Source organism: Monodelphis domestica, chromosome 4 (genome assembly GCF_027887165.1).
Source record: "Monodelphis domestica isolate mMonDom1 chromosome 4, mMonDom1.pri, whole genome shotgun sequence".
Classification (NCBI taxonomy): domain Eukaryota; kingdom Metazoa; phylum Chordata; class Mammalia; order Didelphimorphia; family Didelphidae; genus Monodelphis; species Monodelphis domestica.
In genome coordinates, this window is record NC_077230.1 from 446,567,100 (window position 1) to 446,587,835 (window position 20,736).

Sequence of the window (20,736 nt, forward strand, 5' to 3'; positions counted from 1 at the left end):
GGTTTTGTATGATTATTCGCTTCTAAAAATAAACAATATGGAAAGAAAATTTTAAAAGAAGCATGAAACTATAGCTCACAGCCCCTAATTCTGACTAGTCTAGCAAGTTTATCCTTATTTATCCTTGAATCTTCTCTCAAATTTCAGGCCTGATGATAGGAATGAAAGGAAAGGCTATAAGCATTTAAAAATATGTGCTCTATGTGCCTAACTTTCTATTACGAGAGGGAAATCAAGATGGAATTTTCTGATTGCAAATGTGTTACATGATCTGTGCCCTGCTGCAAATGTCCCAACAATGAATACAACAGAAACTATTCTATCAGCCTTGTTTGCCTGCCCCCTTTCCATTAAGAAGATGCAATTTTTTATTTTTCTCTCCTGATCCCTTCATTCTTCCTTATGCCTAGGGCTTCCAACTACAAGAGCATATTTAATCTCTGGTTCTCAGGGAGAGGAATCACCATGGCTTCTAGTGAAAAAAGACCCAAAGATCTCCTGTCCAGGGGGGTGAGGTGAAAGCAGGTGTATAAGGGGTATTACCCCAAAAGACTTATGTCTGTTGTAGCGAAGGGAGTGCTATTAGGGGCTGGCAGGCCAATCCTGAATTACACTGTTCATTTCCTGAGAGATGCATGATGTACTCAGTATAGAGTAGGAGACATAATATATGGTAGATTGTAAAATAAAATGACTATTTAGTATGTCTGCATTGAAAACATAATGCCTTTGCATCTGTAGAGAAAAGAAGAAAAGTTATATTGCAGTTTGAAAATTCCTTCCTGAGAGTTAAAAAGAGTGAAGTTGTTTCTCAGCTTAAGGTGCATCCAAAATGATGGGTACGAAATATCTGGAAGGTTCCCTGAGATTGACAAAATGATAAGATTAATGAATGAGTGACTTTAAAAAGAAAGACAGAAAGGGCAATTGACAAAGATTGTTTAATACTGTGAACATAGCATGCTTAGGCACAGGGTTTGAGTAGTATTCCACTTGCAAAGAAGTTGATCAGGTCACTTCTCCAATTTTTACATATGACATGAGTTGTGAAGTATGATGTGAATCTTGGTCTTGTCTGTATCACAGATCCATCGGGAAGGTTCATTGTTATTGTATGGGAAAGTATTTCTAAAATCTTCTATCTTGCAGTCATGATCAAATGGTGTATCCAAAGCCTCGTTCTGCTAATTTAAATTTGAAAACTCCTTTTGGCCTTGGAAAATCAAATAAAAATTAGTTTACTTATTGACATTAGTAGAAAGAACTTATATTCCATGTGTGTGTGTGTGTGTGTGTGTGTGTGTGTGTGTGTATGTGTGTCCCTTTTCCTTTTGTGCTCATGTCATTATTTTTTTCTTCAGAAGCAGAGACTAATTTTGAAGTGAAGGAGATGTCTACAAACCTGAGCCTTTTTGTGGAAGAATCTGGCCCTCCAAGAGGCAAGAATAAGGGTCCCTGTGACTTCATTTTGAGAGAAATCTGTGATGCTAATATCAAGGTAAATGAAAATCCAAGGAGTGACTATGAATGTGATGAAGATCCAAAGAAATGCAACCAACATTCTGTCCTAAATCAGTATAGGAAATTGACCTCAGGAAATGACTGTTGTCTGGATAGTGAATACACCAAATGCTTTCCTGAAAAAGTAGGATTTAGTCAGTTGCATGAGAAGCCTCCAGAAATGCCCATGTATCAAGATAACCTAGGACAAATCACCTTTGGCTCAAGTTTAAATCTCCCAAAACATCAGAAAAGTAAACATGTAGAGATGGTTTGTATGAGTAATAAAGGTGGGAGACCTTTCAGTCAGAACTCTGAGTTTGGTTCATATGAAATAATCCACTCTGGAGAGAGACATTATCAACATAAGGAATATGGAAAAGGTTTTACACAGAGAGGTCATCAGAGAATTCACACTGGAGAGAAACATTATGAATGTACACAGTGTGGAAAGCCTTTCACACAAAGGGCTAATCTTACTGCACATCAGAGAATCCACAGTGGAGAGAAACCTTATGAATGTACACAGTGTGGAAAGGCTTTCACAGAGAGTAGCTCTCTTGCTAAGCATCAGAGAATCCATACTGGAGAGAAACCTTATGAATGTACACAGTGTGGAAAGGCTTTCACAGAGAGTAGCTCTCTTGCTAAGCATCAGAGAATTCATACTGGAGAGAAACCTTATGAATGTATACAGTGTGGAAAGGCTTTCACACAGAGGGGTAATCTTGCTGCACATCAGAGAATCCACACTGGAGAGAAACCTTATAAATGTACACAGTGTGGAAAAGCTTTCATTCACAGGGTGAGTCTTACTGTACATCAGAGAATCCACACTGCACAGAAACCTTATGAATGTACACAGTGCGGAAAAGCTTTCATACACAGAATGAATCTTGCTGTACATCAGAGAATTCACACTGCAGAGAAACCTTATGAATGTACACAGTGTAGAAAGCCTTTCAAACAAAAACGTGATCTTGCTGTACATCAGAGAATCCACACTGGTGAGAAACCTTATGAATGTACACAGTGTGGAAAGCCTTTCACACAAAGGGGTAATCTTGCTGCACATCAGAGAATCCACACTGGAGAGAAACCTTATGAATGTACACAGTGTGGAAAAGCTTTCATTCACAGGGTGAGTCTTACTGTACATCAGAGAATCCACACTGGAGAGAAACCTTATGAATGTAAACAATGTGGAAAGCCTTTCACACAGAGGAGTAATCTTGTTAAACATCAGAGAATCCACACTGGAGAGAAACCTTATGAATGTACAGAGTGTGGAAAGGCTTTCACATGGAGGGATCAACTTGCTACACATCAGAGTATCCACTCTGGACAGAAACCTTATGAATGTATACAGTGTGGAAAGCCTTTCACACACAGCATCAGTCTTGTTGCACATCAGAGGATTCACACTGGAGAGAAACCTTATGAATGTACACAGTGTGGAAAGCCTTTCACACAGAGGAGTAATCTTGTTAGACATCAGAGAATCCACAGTGGAGAAAAACTTCATGAATGTACACAGTGTGGAAAGGCTTTCATAAGGAGGGACCATCTTGCTACACATCAGACCATCCATTCTGGACAGAAACCTTATGAATGTACACAGTGTGGAAAGCCTTTCACACACAGCATCAGTCTTGCTGCACATCAGAGAATCCACACTGGAGAGAAACCTTATGAATGTACACAGTGTGGAAAGGCTTTTACTCGGAGGAACCAACTTGCTACACATCAGAGAAACCACAATGGAAAGAAACCTTATGAATGTACACAGTGTGGAAAGGCTTTCACACGGAGTGATAATCTTGCTGCACATCAGAGAATCCACACTGGAGAGAAACCTTATGAATGTACACAATGTGGAAAGGCTTTCACACGGAGAGGTCATCTTGTTATACATCAGAGAATCCACACTGGAAAGAAATCTTATGAATGCAATACAATTGGAGAGCCTTTCTCTTAATGCGCCACAGTTGCTTCACATCAGAAAATTCCCACTGGAGAGAAACCTCATAAGTCAGACTGAATTTATGGTTGCCATTCTTACCTTATTTAACATAAGAGAATCCATACTAGAGAGAAACTTTAGGAATATGACCAGTGTGGTAAGGCCTTCAGGTAACATTCATCTCTTATTTCCAAGCCAGAATTCCTTTTGGATAGAAATCTTATTCCTATCATGAATGCAGAAAGACACTGAAATGGATAATCCAGAGCTTTTTCAGCAGGATAAAATGTCTTCTGAAGAGATCATTTCTAGATGGATTCCCTGTAGGAAGGCTTTCAGAGAGGTACCATCTCTTATTTCATGTCAGAGGATTCATAGTGCAACAAATTTTATGTGTTTTCCTGAGGAGGAGGTTGATCACACTCATTTGGAGAAGTGAAAATGATAAATCTGAGAGGCTAGCCCACATCTATTGGATTGGTTATTATGACAGAAAAGGAAAGTGACAAAAGTTGGAGGAAATGTTTGAAGATTGAAAAAGGAATGAACTTTTGGGGTTGTTGTGAACTATTTCAACCATTCTGGAGAAGGCAATTTGAACTATGTTCAAAGCACATTAAAAAACAAAAAGAAAAAAAAGATCTATATATATTAAAACTACAAAACACTTAAGGATACTCTTTTGGGGGTGACAGAAATATTGGAAATTAAGAGGACTCTCATCCAGTGGGAAATGGCTGAACAAATGATAGCATATGATTGTAATAGAATCCTATTTTGTCATTAGTGAGGAGGAGGAACTCAGAAAAACCTGGAAAGACTTGACAACTGATACAGACTTTTAAATTTAATATAATCAAAATTATTCATTTTATATTTTGTAATGTTCCCTCTCTTTTGGGTCTTAAATTTCCTTCCTTTCCCATAGATCTGACTGATATACTGTTTCACATTCCTCTAATTTACTTATAATATCACTCTTCATGTTTAAGTCATATACTCATTTTGAATTTATCTTGGTATAAGGTATGAGAAATTAATCTAAACCTAATTTTTCCCATACTGTTTTCCAATTTTCCCAGCAGTTTTTGTCAATCTGTGAGTTTGTGACCCCAAAGCTGGGGTCTTTGGGTTTATGGAACACTAGCTTGCTGAGGTCATTTACCCTTAGCCATTGATCCATCCTTCTGTCTCTTAGCCAGTACCATATTGTTTTCATGTTCAGTGTATTTTTGTTCAGTTTAAAATCCAGTAGTGCTAGGCGCCCATCCTTCATATTTTTTTTTAATTAGTTCCCTTGATTTTCTTGATCTTTTGTTCTTCCAGATGAATTATTTTATATATTTTTCCTAATTCTTTAAAAAAGGTTTTTGGTAGTTTGATAGGTATAGTAGTGAATAATCAAATTAATTTGGGTAGGATTGTCATTTTCATTATATTAGCTCATCCTACCCATGAACAATTAATGATATTCCAATTGTTTAGACCTAGTTTTATTTGTGTGAAGTGTTTTGTAGTTGTGGTCATATGATTCCTGAGTTTTTCTTGGCAAAAAGATTCTCAAATATATTATATTGTCTAGAGTGATTTTACTGGAGTTTCTCTTCCTACCTCTTGCTGCTGATTTTTATTGCCATTTTTACTCCTAACTAGGAGGGGAAGGAAGGTTTCTCTTCCAAACATCTTAACTTTAGCTAGTGCGCACGAGGGTAGCGCCATCTATTGACAGGAAGTAGAATTGCAAAGATGGGCTACTCTGGAAGAGCAGAGCCTCACCAAAGTTTGAGGATGTCTTTTCTTGCGGCTAATCCTGGTTGTACTGATTGGATACCTTGCTGTCTGCTTGTATAATCTTGAGATTCAGAGGAGAGAGTCCTCTCCCTACACCCCCTTGCCATTGTTGCCTGCCCAGTCTCTGAAATATGTCCAATATGGGGTTTATCCACACTATGCCCAGTGTATGTATGAGGAACTCCAGAAGTGTGATCTGTTGAGAGATTTTTTCTTAATTTCTCCCTTTTTATATTTAAGAGGCAAGGGACCAACAAGATTTCTGAGTAAGAGACCCTCTGCTGTGCAGTCAGTTTTTGACAGTTAGAGGGTGTAGCTGAGAGTTCATCACAGCTGGCAGTAGGTAAAGGGCCTTTTGGGCTCTGGGTCTCCAGGGGAGAGGAGTATGTAGCTCACTCTCTCTGGGACTATTGAAGTCAGAGAAACAGATTTGAGGCCTTATTGATTATTATTTTATTACATTTTATTTAATTAGTTAATTTAGAATATTTTTTCCCATTGTTCCATGATTCATGTTTTTTCCCTCCCCTCCTCCTACCCACCTTGAAGCCTATGCTCAATTCCACGGAGTTTTACTTGTGTCATTGATCAAGACCTATTTCCATATTATTAATATTTGCATTAGGGTGAGACTACATCCCCAATCCTATCCCTATCGACCCATGTGATCAAGCAGTTGTTTTTCTTCTACGTTTCTGCTCCCACAGTTCTTCCGCTGGATATGGATAATGTTCTTTTTCATAAGTCCCTCAGAATTGTCCTGGATCACTGCATTGCAGCTAGTAGAGAAGTCTGTTATATTTGATTGTGCCACAGTGTTATCAGTCTCTGTGTACAATGTTCTCCTAGTTCCTCTCCTTTCACTTTGCATCACTTCCTGGAGGTCATTCCACTTCACATGGAATCCCTCCACGTTATTATTCCTTTGAGCACAATAGTTTACCATCACCAACAGATACCACAATTTGTTCAACCATTCCCCAATTGAAGCACATCCCTTCATTTTCCAATTTTTTGCCATCACAAAGAGCACAGATATGAATATTTTTGTACAAGTATTTTCCCTATTATCTCTTTGGGGTACAAACCCAGCAGTCCTATGGCTGGATCAAAGGGCAGACAGTCTTTTATCGGCCTTTGGGCATAGTTCCAAATTGCCCTCCAGAATGGTTGGATCAATTCACAACTCCTCCAGTAATGCATTAACGTCCCAACTTTGCCACATCCCCTCCAACATTTATTACTTTATTTTGTTATCATGTTAGCCAAACTGCACAGTATGAAGTGATACCTAAGAGTTGTTTTCATCTGCATCTCTCTTACTATAAAGAGATTTAGAACACCTTTTCAAGTGTTTATTAATAGTTTTGATGTCTTTATCTTAAAATTACCTATTCATGTCCCTTACCCATTTATCAATTGAGGAATGGCTTGATTTTTTGTGCAATTGATCATAATTTTGAGTAATTATACATTTGCTTTGTTATAAAGATTTTTCCCAATATGTTGCTTCCCTTCTAATTTTGATTGCATTGGTTTTGTTTGTACAAAACTTTTCTAATTTAATGTAATCAAAATTATTTATTTTACATTTTGTGATTTTTTTTCTAACTCTTGCTTGGTCTTAAGATCTTTTCTTTCCCAAAGATCTGACAAGTGTGCTATTCTGTGTTCAACCTAATTTACTTATAGTTTCCTTCTTTATAGTCAAGTCATTCACCCATTCTGAGTTTATCTTGGTGTAGTGTGTAAGATATTGATCTAAATCTAATCTCTCCATATGGTTTTCCAGTTTTCCTAGCAGTTTGTCAAATAATGGATTTTTGTCCCAAAAGGTGGAATCCTTGGGTTTATCATAGACTGTCTTGCTGAGGTCACTTACTCCAAGTCTATTCCACTGATCCTCTCTCCTTTCTTTTGGTCAGTACCATGTTGTTTTGATTACCACTTCTTTATAGTATAGTTTGAGATCTGGCACTGTTAGGCCACTTTCCTTCCCCCTTTTTTCATTATTTCCCTTGATATTCTTGATCTTTTGTTCTTCCAAGTGAACTTTGTTATGGTTTTTTTCTAATTCAGTAAAAACGTTTCTTGGTAGTTTGATGGGTATGGCACTAAATAAGTAATTTAGTTTGGTTAGAATTGTCATTTTTATTATGTTAGCTTGTCCTACTCATGAGCAATTAATGTTTTACCAATTATTTAGATCTTCTTTTAATTGTGTGAAAACTGTTTTGTAGTTGTGTTCATATAGTTCCTGTGTTTGTTTTGGCAGGTAGATTCCTACGTATTTTATATTTTCTAGGGAGTTTTTAAATGGAATTTCTCTAACTCTTGTTGCTGGGATGTGTTGGAAATATATAGAAATGCTGTTGACTTCTATGGGTTTATTTTGTATCCTGAAACTTTTCTAAAGTTGTTGATTATTTCCACTAGTTTTTTGATGGATTCTCTTGGATTCTTTAAGTAGATGATCATATCATCTGCAAAGAGTGATACCTTGGTCTCCTCATTACTTATTTTAATACTTTCAATTTCTTTTTCTTCTCTAATTGCTACTGCTAGTGTTTCTAGTACAATGTCAAATAATAGAGGTGATAATGGGCATCCTTGTTTGACTCCTGATCTTATTAGGAAGGCTTCTAATTTATCCTTATTGCAGATGATGTTTGCTGATGGTTTTAGATAAATACTGTTCATTATTTTCAGGAAAGTTATATTCCTATACTTTCTAATGTTTTCAATAGGAATGAGTGTTGTATTTTGTCAAAGGCTTTTACTGCGTCTATTGAGATAATAATATGATTTTTGTTGGTTTGCTTGTTGATTTGGTCAGTTATGTGGATGGTTTTCCTAATATTGAACCATCCTTGCATTTCTGGTATAAATCCCATCTGATCATAATGGATAACCCTCAAGATCACTTGCTGGAGTCTTTTTGCTAGTATTCTGTTTAAGATTTTTGCATCTATGTTCATTAAGGAGATTTGTCTATAGTTTTCTTTCTCTGTTTTTGACCTGCCTGGCTTTGGAATCAGTACCATATTTGTGTCATAAAAGGAATTTGGTAGAACTCCTTCTTTGTAAATTATGTTATTTGACATATTATATAGTTTGTATAGTATTGGGATTAGTTGTTCTTTGAAAGTTTGATAGAATTTACTTGTGAATCCATCAGGCCCTGAGGATTTTTTTTCTTAGGGAGTTCTTTGATGGCTTGTTCAATTTCTTTTTCTGTTATGGGGTTATTTAAGTTTAAAAAAACAGTATGGGAGTGATTAGGTTTAGATCAAGATCTAATATCCTACACCTAGATAAACTTGGAATGGCTGAATGACTTGAATATAAAGACGGTAACTATAAGTAAATTAGGTGAACTGTGAATATTAAAACTACTCCACCCTAATCAGACCGTACTTTAGAAGATTTGATTTAGCTATTTCCTGATCAATAACAATAGAGATACTTGGAATAACAGAATCAGGTCTTGGAAACTCTACTTTTCTCCCCCCTCCTTAGTTAACAAGATTAGGAACATCTACACCAAATTCAAAGATTTAATTATCTGAGGAGAAGGCCTTCAAAAGACATGTGCAGAAAAAGTGGACAGACCACTGGGCTGTCCTAAGTCAAGCTAAGCAATCATTGGTATAGATGAGATGCAGGAAAGTGACATAAAACTGTCTATATAAGGCACTCACTGGCTCTCTTCACCCTCTTTCCCTGGAGAGGCAATTCTGGCTGGCAGTGTGCTAGGCGTTTTGACATCTTGGAGTGGTGGTGCTGAGTTTACCTTGAGCTGATTCAGGTTTGGGCATCTGGGTTTAGCCCTTCTTTTTCTGGAGTTCCAGCTGACTCCTTCTTCCTTCATACTCCAAAACCTTAATTCCTTATCTTCTGATCTCTCCAACCGAAACTAGCCAAGGCGGTGGGGGGAGGGGGGGAGAGAAAAAACCTCCTCCTCCTTCTTCCTTCTCCTTAATCTCCTCCACTATCAGTTAAATCACCATAAAAAATTCCAACTGACCTGGGTATTTTATTATTTGGGATTTCCCCTGGAGACCACTTAAATTTAGATTTTCAGTATCAACCATAATTTTAACCTTTACAGTTTTGGCTAACCACGTTGGTTGTGACAAAATACCCTCAATCTTCTTAACTTTCCTAAACCTTTTTTCCCCCACTGTAACTATCCCTTTTAATAGCTTATTTTGATCAGCTGTAAAGGTAAGTAAATTTGAAATTTTTTTTGTATTCTCCCACTCTCCTTAAATTAGATAGAAAACAGCTGTTTTAAATCTTAGCAACAGGGCCCTAAGGTCCTGGCTGGGAGAGCTGTTTCTAAATCTCCTTTCCATTAGGGAACAACTGCCTAGATTAGGAGTGGGGGAAGCCTGTAGAAAGTTTTGGCTTTGTCCTGCTCCCCATGTGTTTTATATTAATAGGTAATGTCATTTTTGTACTCCTCAGTACTGTGTTTAGAGATGCTAAAATAAAAAAAAATTATTTGAAGCTGAAATTCAGAAAAACTCAAAAAATTGAGGATAAAGTGCAGGAGAACATAAAAAACCTGCAAGAGAACATGCAAGCCCAATTAGACAATTTAAAATGTTTCTTAACCAGTACCAGAAACAAACCTGTTCCTGAACCTTTGAATGAGGAAATTTCCTTCCCTGAAATAGAGTTGGAAAACACCTTCCCTATAGCTCAGCTAGCAGATTGTTCTCTCATGGTCTGCAAATCTTGGCTGAATTTAATCCCCAAAACCCTTCCCCTGCAGTCCCAGTTTGTGATGTTCCTTATACTACACAAAACCAAATTCCAGGCCAAAGGAGATCTCATCCTTCTAGAGAAACTCATCTTAGTCAAATTCACCCACAGGCACCAGATTCAACTAGAGGCCTGTTTCCTCAAAGAGAAGTACCTCAAATAGGACAAAATGGAGATGTGGTGACTTTAAGGCACAATATATGGTTTACTCCCCAAGAAATAAATGAATTTACATGAAATATCCCCACATTTGAACAAGATCCCTTTCTACAAAAAAAGATGACAGACATATTTTTCCAGTGTAATCCATCTAACAAGGACATTGAAAACTTGCTATAGGCTTTTTTAACTGAACGTGAGAAAAATAAAATAATTGCTCATGTCAGCACAATCTGGGGACACAATGCAGCACATTGGCCATCTCAGGATCCCGAATGGGATTAACAACTCCGAGGATCTTTTACAACTATACCGTTGTAGAGGGGCCAACCTAATGGCAATGAGAGAATGTGAAGACAGTACAGATAAGTGGGCGGAATTTGAAAATATTAAGCAAAATGACAAAGAGACACCCTCCAGATTCATGAACAGAATAATAGAGTTTGGGGGTAGACACCAGGATTTTGACCTATCTAAAGAAAATAGCTTGAGAAAATTAGAAAGCACTTTGTCACTAATTCTTACAAAGTGATTAGAGATTATTTTAGAACATATTGCCCAAGATGACCAGAGATGGACCTTGAAGAATTGTGGAAAACAGCATTATATGTTTCAAAGGGAAACAAAGAAAAGGAGGAAGAGAATAATGATCTCATAGAAAAAATATAGAAATGATTGACATATTTAACATATAAGATTGAAAACTGGAAAGAGGGCATGATACTCAGCCAATGGCACTTGCCCCTCTCCAGGAATCTAATTACTGATCCATTACCTGTCAGTTCTGTGAAAAGAAGGGCCACAGAATGGTAGAGTATAGAACTTTACTCAAGGCACTCAAAAGGAATGTGCAGTTTAATAACAACTACAGAAGTGATAATTATAGAAATAACTATAATAATGATAATGGAAACCACAACTTTAGGAATGATAACTATAGGAATAGATATTGGGAAAATGATAATTCAAACCAAATGACTACACAACAATGTAACTTAAGTGGTGCTCGTCCAAAAAATACTCGAGGTGCTAATGCCCCTCAGGGGGGTGCCTTTCAGAGGGATGCCCAAGGAACTTCCCAAATATAATGAAGGTGGGGGGGGGGCTGAGGCACAGGAATCAGAGGATACAACCTTTGATTTTCCAGACCCTGACGTCCTACTACCCATTGTTCCTATCCACTGCCCCCCATACTAATGAACCCCATGTTACCTTAAAGGTGCATAACACCTATTATGATTATCTTTTAGACACTGGAGCTACCAGGTCTATATTAAAGAGTATATCAGATTTACATTGTTATTCTGTTGACTCACAAAGTGTAGTGGGAGTATCAGGAATACCCCAAAGAGTTAAAAAACTTCCCCCTAGAATGGTGTCTGTAGGACCCCTAGAGGTACAACATTCCTTCCTTTTGAAGTCTGACTCCCCTTTAAATTTGCTGGGGAGGGACTTTCTATGCAAACTCAGAGCCACAATAACTTGTTCCCCAGAGGGTTCGTTATCATTGGAAGTACTGGAGGAATATTTAAATTTACTTACTGTACTTCTCTCAGAGAGTCAGGAGGCAAAAGAACCTCCCACTTTTGTAATACCTACAGATAAACCAGAATCTCTTTGGGCCATATTTTCTTATGCTGTAGGCTTAATTCGACTGTTCCTGTGCAAATTAAAGCTAAATCTAGCCCACCTCCTTCCATTCCTCAGTATCCCCTATCAAAAGAGGCAATTGAGGGAATTACCCCAGTAATTAACTCATTAATTGCACAGGGAATAATAATCCCTTGCAAATCTGAATATAATATGCCCATCCTGCCCGTTAAAAAAACAAAAAGGGGGCCCGATGGCAAGCACCTCTATAGATTTGTAAAAGATCTGAGGGCTGTGAATAACCATGTTATAAACTACTCTCTGTAGTTTCCAACATAAATACGATTAATTCTTCTATTCCTAGCACAGCTACATACTTTATAGTAGTAGACTTTTGTGCTCAGTTTTCTTTTCCATACCAATATATGAGAACTCCAGGCATATTTTTGCTTTCACCTGGAAGGGCTCAAAATATACATGGAGTTGTCTACCCTAGGGTTATGTGGAAAGCCCAAGTTTATTTGTACAAATTTTGAGCCAAGACACAGATAACATTTAAAAACAGCAAATTAATCAAATACGTAGATGATCTACTCTTGGCTTCAACAGACGCAGAAGCATATTAGGAAGATAGCAAACACCTTCTTTTGGAATTGCACAAAAGAGGGCATAAAATCTCAAAGGATAAGTTTCAGTGGTGTCTCCCTAAAGTAGAATATTTGGGGTTCATCCTGACTGTGGGTGCTCATTATATTTCTCCAAAATGAGTTGAAAATATTCAAAATTTAAGTGCTTCTACCACTAAGAAACAGTTGAGAGCAATTTTGGGAGCAACAGGGTTTTGTAGGTAATGGATTCCTTGCTCTGGGGAAATTACTAAACCTCTTATAGCACTAACAAGGGATTTGGTCCCTGAACCCCTCAAATTAGAGCCAGAACACTTGTCAGCTCTATCATATCTAAAAAAGGCTATCCTGTCTGTCCCCACTCTAGGCATCCCAGATTACAAAAAGCCATTTACTTTATATGTCCATGAACAAAGAGAAGTAGCTTCAGGTATTTTAACTCAGACTTTGGGGCCTTCTCAATGCCCAATTGCTTATTATTCTGCCCAACTGGACCCAGTAGTATCAGGAGCACCACCATGTCTTAGAGGAGTAGCTGCTACAGCCTTACTAGTGAAAAAAAAAACTGTTGATCTAGTATTGGGATGCCCATTAACAATTATGTGCCCACATGAGGTAGAAGCATTGTTGCTAAGGCACAAAACACAGACATTCTCAGATCAGTGAATTACAAGATATGAAATAACCTTGTTAAATAGCAAAAACATTACCGTGAAACACTATACAACCCTTAACCTTGCCACTTTGATTCCAGATTTACCAACTTCAGGAGAACCATTACACAGTTGTGAAATGGTGTCCATGGCAGAAAAGCCTTGAGATAATCTCTTCAACACTCCCTTAGACAATCCAGATCTGGTCTTATTTACTGATGGTTCCTCTTTTATGAGGGATGGCATATGCTACACTGGAGCTGCTGTAGGCTCACAATTTGCCACTGAGTGGTCAGCTTCACTGTCCTCTAATATTAGGACTCAAGGAGCAGAACTCATAGCTCTGAAGCACGCTTGTATAATTGCCAAGGATGAAAAGGCAACAATTTATGTGGATTCTAGATATGCTTTTGGCATTTGTAACTCAGTCGGAATGCTATAACTCCAGAGAGGATTTTTAACTTCAGCTGGAAAATCTATAGCTAATGCAGAAATTATTAATGAAGTTCTTTCTTCTCTCTAGCTGCCTGAAGCCCTAGGTATAGTTCATTGTTCTGCCCATACAGCTGGCACTGACCCTGTCTCTAGGGGAAATGATTGAGCAGATACTTTTCCAAAGCTAGAAGTCATAGAAGGACCTGAATTAATTTTAACATTAACAACCACTGATGTTTTAAATTTATTGCTTTCCTATAATGAAAAGGAAGTGGAAAAATGGAAACAAAAATTCAAAGCAAAACAGATTACTGGAGTATGGGTGTCATCTGAAGGGAAACCCTTGTTCCCTAGAAGTTTATATCATCAAATCTGCCCATCTATTTATAAAAATGGTCACTTTGGTACTCAAGGCATCATGGACTCTGTTAATAGAATATGGATAGCCCCTAGTATAACCACTATAGCCTCTAAAGTGTGTTCAGCCTGCTCTACCTGCCAAGCATATAACCAACATGCCTTTCATGGCAAAGATTTTGGTGGGTGTCCTCTAGCTTACACACCTTTTGAGCACCTACAGATAGATTTAATATCAATGTCAAACGTTGGACATTATAAATTTTGTCTAGCCATAGTAGATCAACTGACCAAATGGGCAGAAGCATTTCCTGTGACCAGAGCCACAGTGGCTTTTGTTGCTAAGGTGATTTTAAAAGAAATTATTCCTCGCTTTGACCTGCCAGCACATATTGATTCAGATAGAGGAGGTCATTTTACTGATTCTGTTCTAAATCAGATATATTCTTGCTTGGGGATAACTCCCAAATTCCATGTTCCATATCACCCCCAAAGCTCAGGCCAAGTTGAGAGGATGAATAAAGAACTTAAAACTATGATTGGAAAATTATTCACTGAGACACATTTAAAATGGCCTAAAATTCTTCCTCTGGCCCTATTTTATCTTAGAAGCAGGATTAGAGGAGACCTACACATCTCACCATTTGAGAAGCTTTTGGATATTCACCTATACAGGCTAAAACTTTCCCCCCTGCATATACATCACTATTAGGGGGAGATACTACTATTGCTTCCTATATACAGGAATTATAGCACAAACTACGTGAACTTCATGAATCTGGAGCTGCAGTACAAGCTGGACCACTAGACTTTTCATGACCTGAACCCAGGAGACAAAGCGTATATAAAGAATTTCAAGCATACTGGAGCAACTCAGCCTTTGTGAAAAGGACCATTCCAAATATTGTTAACTACTCCAACATCTATAAAGGTTGGAGAGAAGGACTTGTGGATTCATTGTTCACATGTGAAGAGAGCATTTTCTGTTGAGACTGATTGCATGTATCCTATTACATGCATCAGAGATAATAATCCATAAACAAGTGGATGCTGTTTTTTGAGGACACATTGAATTACTGACCCCCCCTTATTTTTATTATTGCTTTTCTTTTATTTTGATTAGAATATTTGATTTTTTCCCTTTTTCTCATTTCTTATACTAAAGGTACATACAATTAATATTATTTTTTCTGCAGTAATATAAGTTTAATATATATGTATGTATATATATAGATACATACTTGCTATAATATCAATACATACCCAAAAGCTTTAAACTATGGGAACCTGCCATTTATTGATAAAAAGTTATGGGACTCTGATTAATGTTTGTGTCTGATTCTAGGAAATGGGATAAAACAAGGAGCACAGTCTTAACTTGAATAGTTCAAAAAGAGCACATAGGAAAAACTAATGTGAGACTCGAGGTTGCGATGCTTGACATGTTAAGTTGTAGGACTTCCTTGTATCTACAATTTTTTGAAGTATTAATACAAGTACAAAATTTGACTATCATCCTGACTCCCCTTATCCCTGAGAATGACAAAAAAATCAGACCAGGGAATTACACTTCCCTATCAAAAATAAAATTCTAGTTTTTTTTTCTTATATTATGGCAACTTCCTGTAGTCTTGGCTGCAAACGGGTAAGTGAAATATTACTGCATTCTGTCCTACAGACTTGTGGGATAGAAACTACTTTTAAATTGGACCTATATAAGGACCTGTTAGAAATTTATTAAACCCAAATAAGGGCTTATTTTGGATTTTTTCTTCTTTTTTCTTTCCATTTTTTTCCCTTATGTTTTTGGTTGTGTTTTTCTCTTCTTTTGATAATTGACTCATACAACCCCATAACTCAACATTGCATCCTGAGCTGTACTGGATGTGTTTTTTTTAACACCTATTTTGGTGGGGGCGGGGAATTGTATTTTAATAAAAATCAGAGATTTTGAATTTTTTGTTCGAGAAAAGATCTTCAAGGAAGAAGATTGCTAACTCCTAAATCCAGAGAATGAACTGTTATAGAAAGATGCCAGAAAACCTGCACTACATCAAGAAGATCCAGAATGAACTTTGGATGTGGTTGATTGAACTGAAGTTTGATTGAACATTCAATTGTAAATGTACACTTTTATGCCAAGGGGATTGCCCTAATTTGGCTTTCTGTCAATGCACCTAGGAAAACATTGGCTTTGCTTTCTTTCTTTTCTAGTCCTCCGTAACTACTGTAATTTCTCCTTAGAAAATTGAATATTGTATACATCTGTAGTTAGAAGTGCTTTAGGACTACAAGATAATTATGTTAAATGATCAATAGGGAGACTGATCTCCCAATGATCATCAGGGGGGATTGTGAATCTTAAAAACTACTCAGATTGTACTTTAGAAGATTTTAATTAGCTATTTCCTTATTGTAACAATGGAGATACTTGGTCTAACAGAATTAGGAATGTCTTGGGAACTTTTAAAATTACTCCACCCTAATTAGACATACTTTAGGGAAAGATAAAAGTTGTAAACTCCTGATTGAACAATGAAGGTACTTAACTCATACCTTATAGTGAAGCTAAAATGTTAAGATAAGTCTATTTTTAGAACTAATACAAAAGGGTGTTAAGTAACTGGAAAGGTTAAATTAATCACAAAAAAGTCAAGTAACTCACAAAAGCTGAGCTTAACAAAGAAGTATGAAGTACTTCAGAAGATATAATCTAAGCAGAGAATTTTAGAACTAAAGAGTGGTGAGAACTAAGAATGGACAGTCCTGGAAAAAAGTGTCTACTGTGATTTGTAGACATGAAAATTTAGGGGAGGTGACATAAGAGAAAATTTCTTTAAAACGAGCGATAAAAAGTTAGTTCAGGCAATTCAGTTCAGAGTGGAATTCAATTCTGAACTCACTTCAGGATATTGAGTTCAGTGGAGGACTGGAACCCAGCTTGGAGATACCTCCAATGTATGTTCAGGGAGTGGCCATTGCCGCTGCATTGCGGCAATGTGGGTACATTGCAGGGGAAAAACCTATACTGAAATGATTAAAAATCTGCTATCAGGAAAAGAATGTTTCAAGTGTAGTAAAATTGGACACTTTAGGAAAAAATGCCCAGATCAGCGACAAGCCTTCTCAAAACTCCATTTCCAAGGTGTTTGAAGGGACTACACGGAGCAAAAGACTGTTGATCAAAATTTCATCATGATGGTAATTTACTCCCTGATAGGACCCTCCCCCCCACAAAAAACAGGCCACAGGGAAACTTGAGAAGGGGCCAGCCCCATGCCCCTCTAAACCATAGGGTAACCGTAGGATTCAGCAAGAAAAATCCATTTTCTCCCCAACAATCTGCTCCTTGCACCAAGCAACTCCCGGGAGTGCAGGATTGGACTTCTGTGATTCCTCTCCTGTAGTTAACCCTATGAGAGTTAGGGGCCCCCTACCTGAAAGGACGATGGGCCTTATAATGGGGAGGAGTTTTCTCTCTCTTCAGGGTATATCAGTGATCCCAAGAGTTGTAGACTCAGATTTTGTAGAGGAAATACAAATGATGATACAACCACCACCTTAAACTGTTAGCTTAGTAAAAGTACAAAGAATTGCCCAATTAATCCTTCTCCCCTATGTACAGACGTCAAATCCTGTTCTTAAAACACCGGGAGGACAAGAAGGATTTGGGTCCTCTAACTGAGCATTTTGGGTTCAGTAAATAAAGGATTCACGACCTATGAAAACTACTAAAATTAGTGGCAAAAATATTGGAGTATTTGACATGGGGCAGATATCAGCTGTATAGCAGAGAAAGACTGGCCCCAGGCCTGGCCCACTAAGGCTACCTCCTCCAACCTTGTAGGTATTGGACAAGCCACTAATGCTGCTTAGAGCTCTCAGATTTTGACCTGGTCTTTTGGAAAACTGTCAGGGCATTTCTGCCCATACATGGTTCCCTCTCTCCTTTTAACTATATGGAGAAGAGATATCTTGGGGGCAGCTGGGTAGCTCAGTGGATTGAGAACCAGCCCTAGAGATGGGAAGTCCTAGGTTCAAATCTGGCCTCGGACACTTCCCAGCTGTGTGACCCTGGGCAAGTCACTTGACCCCCATTGCCTAGCCCTTACCACTCTTCTGCCTTGGAGCCAATACACAGTATTGACTCCAAGACAGAAGGTAAGGGTTTTTAAAAATTAAAAAGAAAAAAAAAAGAGATATCTTATCACAGATGGTCTCCCTAGTCAAACTAGATGATGAAATCCAGACTCCCCTTGATAAAGGACCCTTGGATTTTTCCTTAGGGGCCATTGCCAAAAATAACAGCAGACCCAATAGTCTGGAAGACAAATGAGCCTATCTGGATTGAGCAGTGGCCCCTACAAAAGGATAAATTATAGGCTCTATAGGAGTTAGTTCAAACACATTAAAATTAGGGCATATTGAGCCAAGTAATAGTCCATGGAATACTCCAATTTTTGTTAAGAAAAAATTAGGCAAATGGAGACTCCTCCAAGACTTAAGGGCAGTTAATAAAACCATGGAAACCATGGGAAGCCTCCAACCAGGACTCCCCTCCCCCATAGCCATTTCCAAAGGATATGAGATCATTGCAATTGACCTGCACGACTGCTTTTTTACTATCCCTTCATCGCCTCAGGATAGAGTTAGACTTGCTTTTAGTGTACCCTCAGTAAAATTTAAAAGACCCTATCAGCGATTTCATTGGTTAATTCTGCCCCAGGGCTGTAAAAATTCCCTGACCCTCTGTCAAAAATTTGTTGATTTTACCTTGAACCCAATAAGAATACAATTCCAAGACACATATATTATACATTACATTGATGACATCGTTGGCTTACCCTGACTGCGCCAAGCTGCATGAGATTATGTCCAGCACTGTTCAGGCTTTGTCAAACTATGGGTTAAAAGTTGCACCGGATAAAATTCAAACTGAACGCCCTATTCTATATTTAGAACGTACTATTGGGAAAGCCAATCTTATATCACACCACAACTTGCAATTAAGGATAGACCACCTTAAAAATTTAAATGATTTTCAAAAACTACTGGGGAACGTTAACTGGATTTGTCCCTTTCTGAAAATTTCCATGGCAGAACTCAAGCCTTTGTTTGAGATTTTAAAGGGAAACCCTTCTCCCCTGTTGCCCCCTCCTCCCTCCTCTCATGGAAGAGGGAACAAAAGCCTTGGCTTTAGTGAATCAAGCCATTAACAACCAACAGCTCTCTCGCTTAGATTACAATCTGCCTTGGTCACTAATACTTCCCATGGCATACACTCCCACTGGATCCTTGCAGAATGCCGTGCTTGAACGGTTGCCTCTGCCCAAACTCTACTCAGAAAGTTATTTCCTCATATGCCATGCTAATGGCTGATCTGATTTTAAAGGAGAAGCAGAGAACTTTTGGGTGCAGGCCCCTCCTCTATCATCACACCCCTAAATGCTACACAGATAAATGATCTTTATTATTACTCAAAAGATTGGCAAGTCGCTGTAGCAGGTTGTTCTGGAGATATTTGTTATATTCCCTCTCACCCTCTTCTGCAGTTCTTAAAGAGATGGGCAATTCTTTTTCCTTCCCAGTCATCTCCAAGCCCACTTTCTTCTCCCCCTGTTGCTATTGTTTTTACAGATGGATCCTCTAATGGAAAAGCTGTCACAGTCGTTAATAATGAACCCTTTTTTCAGGAATCAATGAAAACCTCCGCACAATGTACAGAGATCATTACAGTCACTTTTGCTTTTCAGAAATTAGCTAATGTACCTTTTAATCTGTACTCTGATTCTCAGTATGTGGTCAGACTTTTTCCTCACATTGAAACAGCCAACCTGCCTTTATCTAAGAGTTCCATTTTCCCACTTGGATCAGAGCTCCAGAAGTTAATTCGAGCCTGTTTCATATTGGATATGTCAGGGCCCATTCATCATTGCCAGGCCCTATCCATGAAGGCAATCAACTTGCCAGTAGCCTAACCTGTGCAGTCCTTACAGCCCTCCAAGACGCCGAGGCCAGCCGCAAAATACATCACCAGGATGCCTCTGTGCTGTGTCCTCAATTTTGTATTACAAGAGAGGCTGCTCGAACCATTGTCTGTAATTGCTCACATTGTCTTTTACATCTTCATAATGTTATTATGGGATTGTTTAAGGGAAAGAGACAAGAGGGAAACATCTAAATAGTTTAAGTTTATTGATGGGGAATGGGAGAGGAAGGAGGGTAACAAGGGAGAAGGAAAACTTCTTAATCTTATCCCCAAACCTAAATTCCGTTATTAATATCCTAATGGCTAATTTATCTAGACTAAATAAGTTAAGGTTTCCCCAAACAGAACCTCACATCTGAGTCCAGAAAATGAGCCAAGATCCCAAAGGTAAAGTCCAAAGTAGGTCCAGAAGAGAAGTTCTTATTTGGTCTTCCTTCTAGCTGCCTGCAGCCAGTTCAAGCAGGTTTTCCCCTCTCAAGCTGGTATCTCCAAAAAGGGCCAGAAAACGTGTAGAAAAATAGAAATCACAGCTACCTCCAAACTTCCCCCAGAAGTCTGTTTTTGTTTTTTTTTTTTCAGTTGGGACCTTAGACTCTTGACCCAGGCTCCCATTGATTCTGTGTCACCTGTCCCTGTCAATCATTTTGCAAATCATTTTGCAACAAGAAGTATTTGCTTACTACAATTCTCCTAGTTATAGTGTTAATCCTCGTGACCTCCGACCTAATTATCTTTGGCACATGGACGTAACACACGTCCCTTCCTTTGATTGTCTATCCTATGTACATGTTTCTATTGATACCTTCTCTCATGTTATCATAGCAACAGCTCACATAGGCAAAGCATTCAAGGATGTTTCACAATGTTTGTTTTCATGTTTCTCCTATCTAGGAATGCCAATGA

General features: G+C 38.1%; 1 protein-coding gene across 2 annotated transcripts in view; it reads left to right on the plus strand.

Moving 5' to 3' along the window:
* The window catches only part of LOC100619248 (zinc finger protein 665-like), a 35,296-nt gene extending 18,163 nt beyond the window's left edge, over positions 1 to 17,133 (plus strand). For both annotated transcript variants that reach the window (XM_056825858.1, XM_056825857.1), the window contains exon 4: positions 1,362 to 17,133. In XM_056825858.1, coding sequence (XP_056681836.1) covers positions 1,362 to 3,478 — 2,117 coding nt within the window. In that variant the 3' untranslated portion in view covers positions 3,479 to 17,133. The remainder of the gene's footprint in view (positions 1 to 1,361) is intronic.
* The last annotated feature ends 3,603 nt before the right edge of the window (positions 17,134 to 20,736 follow it).